The sequence below is a fragment of the Eurytemora carolleeae genome, unplaced genomic scaffold (genome assembly GCF_000591075.1).
Source record: "Eurytemora carolleeae unplaced genomic scaffold, Eaff_2.0 scaffold809, whole genome shotgun sequence".
Lineage (NCBI taxonomy): Eukaryota > Metazoa > Arthropoda > Copepoda > Calanoida > Temoridae > Eurytemora > Eurytemora carolleeae.
The window spans coordinates 36,903-43,423 of record NW_019396703.1 but is presented as its reverse complement, the minus strand read 5'-3'; the positions used below and the strand labels follow the sequence as shown (position 1 = coordinate 43,423).

At 31.9% G+C, this 6,521-nt stretch overlaps 1 protein-coding gene across 2 annotated transcripts in view; it reads left to right on the top strand.

Moving 5' to 3' along the window:
* Positions 1–3,708, top strand: part of LOC111707582 (E3 ubiquitin-protein ligase LRSAM1) — a 31,687-nt gene extending 27,979 nt beyond the window's left edge. For both annotated transcript variants that reach the window (XM_023480708.1, XM_023480707.1), the window contains exons 17-18: positions 2,644–2,776; positions 3,420–3,708. In XM_023480708.1, the coding sequence (XP_023336476.1) occupies positions 2,644–2,760 (117 nt within the window). In that variant the 3' untranslated portion in view covers positions 2,761–2,776; positions 3,420–3,708. The remainder of the gene's footprint in view (positions 1–2,643; positions 2,777–3,419) is intronic.
* Positions 3,709–6,521: the final 2,813 nt, after the last annotated feature.

Here is a 6,521-nt window from a genome sequence, read left to right as displayed (position 1 = left end):
ACAGGTACCATTGCAAACTAGGGAGCAGCACGGTATCTCATTGCAAACTAGGGAGCAGCACGGTATCCCATTTCAAACTAGGGAGCAGCACGGTATCCCATTGCAAACTGGGGAGCAGCACGGTATCTCATTGCAAACTAGGGAGCTGCACGGTATGCCATTGCAAACTAGGGAGCAGCAGTGAGTTTGAAGAGCAAGCAGTAAAACTTGAATGTCTAAGCGATCTTTATGCATAAGACTTTCTTCGTAAACTTAAGTAACCAATCTATTTGAACAGTACTCTTGAAACCTTAATGTGAAAGAAAACGTCCCTTTTCTGGCTTTTATAGTGTTATATTCTGTTGATATCTAAATGTTTTCTAAAGAAAGAAATGCTCTAGTCCCTTTTACAAAGAAACCACAAATGAAAATAAACAGTTTTCAAAAACAAAAACATTGATTTCTTATTCATTCTTGATCAGACAAAGCTTTAACGGGAGAATAGAACATGCTACTCTAGCAGAGGAGGGTATCTTGAAATTACGTTTTCAATCCCTTTAACTGAGGTTTATTTAAAAAACTGTAATATTTGATGGGTATTAAGTTCTCACAAGTTTGGAAAGAATAATCCTTGTGTCAGAAAAGATCACTCTGCATTATCGAGAATTAATGAAATTTGAATAGCTTGTTAATATTCAAATATTCTCTTCTTTTTATTATTATTATCTTTAAAGGACAATCCGTCGTTCAGTGAAGAATATTTTATCCAGACATTTTAAATCCTTTTCTTTATGAAGTAAAAAACTGTCAGTATTGTTGTGTAAGTAAAAAATTGTCAGTATTGTTGGGTAAGTAAAAACTGTAAGTATTGTTGGGTAAGTAAAAACTGTCAGTATTGTTGGGTAAGTAAAAAATTGTCAGTATTGTTGGGTAAGTAAAAAATTGTCAGTATTGTTGTGTAAGTAAAAACTGTCAGTATTGTTGGGTAAGTAAAAAACTGTCAGTATTGTTGGGTAAGTAAAAACTGTCAGTATTGTCGGGTAAGTAAAAAACTGTCAGTATTGTTGGGTAAGTAAAAAACTGTCAGTATTGTTGGGTAAGTAAAAAATTGTCAGTATTTTTGTGTAAGTAAAAACTGTCAGTATTGTCGGGTAAGTAAAAACTGTAAGTATTGTTGGGTAAGTAAAAACTGTCAGTATTGTTGGGTAAGGGTAAGTAAAAACTATCAGTATTGTTGGGTAAGTAAAAACTGTCAGTATTGTTGGGTAAGTAGAAAACTGTCAGTATTGTTGGGTAAGTAAAAAACTGTCAGTATTTTTGGGTAAGTAGAAAACTATCAGTATTGTCGGGTAAGTAAAAAACTGTCAGTATTCTGGGGTAAGTAAAAACTGTCAGTATTTTTGGGTAAGTAAAAACTGTCAGTATTGTTGGTAAGTAAAAAACTGTCAGTATTGTTGGGTAAGTAAAAAACGATCAGTATTGTTGGGTAAGTAAAAACTGTCAGTATTGTGGGATAAGTAAAACTATCAGTATTGTGGGGTAAGTAAAAACTGTCAGTATTGTCGGGTAAGTAAAAAACTGTTAGTATTGTTGGGTAAGTAAAAACTGTCAGTATTGTTGGTTAATAAAATCTTAAAATATTAAATTTTTCTTTCTCTGTCAAAACATTAAATAAACCACTAGAAGACCATTTTTAAGGCAGAAGACTTATTTTAACCTGAGGATCGTCATATTTTGAAGAGTTTTAGGCCGTTTTTTACAGTCGCATCCTTTGTGGGTAGTCCTCCTGTACCTTCAATCCTACTAGAAGCTGCAGTAAACTTTGTTTTTGGAGTTCCTCTTGTATTCCTTAGTTTCCCCCTGTCTCTGATATCTGATACAATACTGCAGAGAAAGGAACTATCTTCCTATCTTTTAGATCATTTTTCATCTTCACAAGTATACAAATATAAAGTATATACAGTGTATTAAATATATGCAAATATTTAAAATCCTTTTCTCTCGTTTAGCATGTGTTATATAATAAATCCTGAAAACTACTTAAAAACGATGATGAAGAAATTAAATCTCTGCCAAAAACTCTGATTTTCTAATCCCTATATCTTTGCAACCCAATGTCGTAGACCTTCGATAATAAACTATGAATTCTGTGAGATTTAACAATCTAAGCTTAAAATATCAAAGATTTTGACCATTAGGTTGCAAAGATACATGGATTAGTAAATTTGAGTTTGTGGCAAAGACTAAATTTCTTTAAATAGCCTTTAACATTTAGGATGATTTTACATACTGATCGGTTGAGAAAGCATTTAGGTTATAAAAAATGGCCTAGCTCCTATTATGCTTAATATTTTATACATACATGTATTTATAAAGCCAGGATGTATCCAATATTGAGGAGCTAGGATAAACCTAAATATATCAAGATGAATTATATATATTCTTAAGATTTACCGTAGTCTGGGGACATGCGGTACATAATACATTTACTTAATGATACACGTCAACTATACCATACTGCATTAATCAATGTTTTCATTATTAGGTTCAAGAATAGAAACATGAAGATTTTTAATATTAGGCTCAATAAACATAAGTATTTTAAACCGAGGTTTCTAAAAGGCTTTATTATCGTTTTTTTTATAATTTCTTATTCCATTTTAGAGCGAGATTATATTCCTGCCTTGCGGTCATTTCTGCAGCTGCTCCAACTGTGAACAGAGCATAGATGCTTGTCCGCTCTGCAGAAACCCTGTTCTACAGAGGGTTAGGTTAGGATAGATCTCCACAAGAATAGGTGAGTGAGGATTCGATGAAGGAGGGAGCGAAGTTAAAGTAGAGGAGTGAGGGAGCAAGATTTACAGCATAAGGTATAGAAGTATGATCTAAACTAAATAAAATAGAGGAGTACGGAAGGGAGGGAGCAATATAAAACAAGGTTTTATTAAAGGAATGAGGTAGTGAGGGAGCAAGGTTCAAGTACTGTAGTGAATATAATGAGATTCACTTTAGTATTCTAGTGTTACCTCTGGCATCACTTCTCTGATGCTCAGGCTTGAATTCTGATTATATTAAACTTTGAGTCTTAAAACTTTACACAGTGAGCACCAGATAACTGTGGAATAGGAAGACGACATTATAGCAATACTTATGTTTATTTGATTTTGTTATAAAGCAAATAGGTTTACTAGCAACTTATTTAATCACTTATTAAGATTAAGAGGTCTGGTCAGATTGCACAATTGCAGTGTCTCATGTTTATGGGCATATTGAAAGTCATAACTGGAGTCTAAAGTCGTCTTCCTATTCCAGAGTTTTCTGGTTCTCACTGTACATATCTGGTTCTCTTTCCCTTTACTTCAAAAATCCTGATGTTAGAGATATATTAATAGTATATATTTTATTTGAAATATTTTATTTTTTAATCATTTTTTGTTCAGTACATTGAGATTCTGGTTTGATGCTGGCAAGCAAAAATATTAAAGCTTGAAGAAAATAAATCATAAATTTATCCTTCAATTATACAAACAATAAACATGATAATTAAGAGGTGTTAAGTATTTTTCCAAATGTATTTTCCCATTGGGACTTCCCAAGTGAAAACTTACAGAGTGGCAACTTCCCAAATGTTCAGTTTCACAAGCGGCAACTTCCCAAAGGTTAGGTTAGGCCCTCTGAGGGGCTGCAGGCTGCAAATGGCCGAGCTTGAATGGGCTAGGAGGCCGAACACTGCGGCTAGAACCAACTGTTGTTCAGTTTCACAAGCGGCAACTTCCCAAAGGTTAGCTCTGAGGGGCTGTAGGCTGCAAATGTCCGAGCGCTACTGCTATAATGGGTTAGGAGGCTGAACACTGCGGCTAGAACCAACTGTGGTGAGTAGAGCGCTACGGCTGGGGCAGACTTGGGAAATTGCACATTTGGGAAGTTTTCGCTTGGGGAAAAGCCTCTGGGAAAGTACCTGGAAAAGCCTCTGGGAAAGTACCTGGGAAAGTACCTGGGAAAGTACCTGGGAAAGTACCTGGGAAAGTACCTGACATTTTAGAGAGACAAATTAAAGATTGTATTTTATCATTGATAGCTATCTACTGACAAAGGATGTGTAAAAAGAACTTCCACTGATATAAGATTTTCAAAATGTCGTCTCTCAATTGTCATGTTTTGTGAAGCACCCTGTATATGTATGATGGTTGTAATTCCATATTGAATATTCTTTTTTTTGGATTAAATAATTATTCTTTGGAAATATTTATCTTATTATATTTATTATGATGCAACCAATAGGAAGGTTTTACAATTATTTATATTCTCTGATTTAAGAATTCTAGTACGTCGCTTAAGTCTAATGTTTTTTTTCTAGTACATATTTAATGCATCCAATTATAAAACTAATCTTCATGTGCGCACAATTCAAAACAAGATTTGGAGTACTGGCTAGCTATTCATTTAAAGTAATGAAATAAATAACTAGAACCAAAATGTTTGACTTAATCAAAAAAAAAACTTAAAACAAATTCTTGGTTTTTTATATTCTAAACGTTTGAATTTCAATTGCAATGTTTTTGTATATGTCTTGAGGATGCCATGTTTTTTTAATCATAAATCTAAATCAACATTAAAAGTTATGAAAGCATAAAAAATCATTCCCTCGTGATTGCTTATTGATTAAAAGCCTGTCCAACCGGCTTCTGATAAACCTATTTTTAGCTTAGTTTATCATCTATGTACAGCTTTAAACTCAAAACCAAGGAAAACTGTTTTGAATTCCAGATTTTTGACTGATGTTGAATCAGATTTGGAAAGATTTTCTTGTCTGAAAATTTTCACTTTTACAGTTTATTAATGTGTAATATAAATTTTTATGGAAAATATCATTGTTTCCTTCATTCTATTTCAAGCTGTTCTAGTTTATTATCATGATAATTAATGTTAAAAAAAATCGCTCAAGAGATTTTTCCTAAAAATAGGAAATATTTTTGCTTTATATAGGAGTTTGCCAAAAGATTTTAAAGCTTTAAAATATGAGCTTTTTACCCATTTTCAAACATTTAAAATGTAATATTAGTAAAATCTAAAATGATAAGCGATATTTAAGTAATTGGTTTATTATACGTAAAAAGTATTTTAAATCGTTACATCTATCTATATGTTACATTTAATGTACAAAAAAGCCATGATTTTTAATTTGTAAGAATAGTTTTTAATAAATTTTTCGCTCAAGTTTTAATGTTTAATGTGCTAGAGAAAATTATAAATAAAACTAAAATTGTAGGTTTAAGATTTTTTTCTCTATGTAAATATGATAAATATGATGTAAAGCAAGATATAAAGTACCTTTAACATAAATATGATGTAAAGCAAGATATAAAACATATGGAAGATTTAAAGATATAAACTATATCGTATGATTTGAAGCAAGCTGTAAACTATGGTAGATATAAAGCAAGATATAAAATAAATGGTAGATATGAAGCAAGATATAAAAGAAGGGGGGTTTAGGCGGAAACCTAAGCACTTTAAGAGTTGATCGAGACCTATTAGAGCTAGATGTTCCTGTCTTGCGAAATTGATACAAAACTGAGTCAAAGTTATACCAAATCTCATATACGTTTTGGTATAACTTTGGCACAGTTTTAAATAAATTTCTCGAGACAGGAACATCAGAAAGAACTCTTACAAGTCTCGATCAACTATGAAATTGCTTAGGTTTCAGCCTATACCACCTTTAATTTTCCTTAACATTCCCTTTAAGCTTTACATTTTTTGTTTATTCAACTATTCCTAGATGATATATCTGGTTTGCATGGACATCTGGATATCTGGTTCGACTAATTTCCTTATTTCAATTTATCTTAGTTTGGTATTTGGTACTTCCCGATAATATATANTATTTAATATGTTTGATATCTTTGCCAACATATTTATTCATTGTTGAGACCTCTGTTATTTATGATCGAAAACTATTATGCGTTTGTTCTTACATCTAACTAGTATACAAAACAATTTTGTGTAATAATAATACTTACGATAATTTTAAGAAGCATGGTGTCCCAGGAAACATGACAGTTGGGACTCAATGGGAGAAAACTTAAAGGTCGTCTTTGATCTTTGAAATAATTTGTGGAATTCATTTTAAAAGCACAAGATACCCAACATCCACAGTCATGGCATTTACAAAATGTGGTTTATACTTTATGTTTTCACGATTACCGGATCGATAATTGAAGAATTTTGTTTAGTTTACGACAATTTTGGTGTTATTTAATAAATTGAAATCTGACCGATAATTATTAAAAAAGGCAGACCACATGCTGGAAATGACAGGACTAGGGTAATCTAAGTTGTCATGTTTCGTGAGACACCCTGTATCAATAATAATAATGAAAATAAGAAGAATAATAATAAAGGTAAACTATTGATCGCAAAAAAGGATTATTATTTCAATGCAGTTTTGATGATATTTCTCTTATATTTGAAAAAATATATCTAGATAGTTTTTTTTAACAATTGGTAACTTATATATTAATAATAGCTGGGCTCAAAAT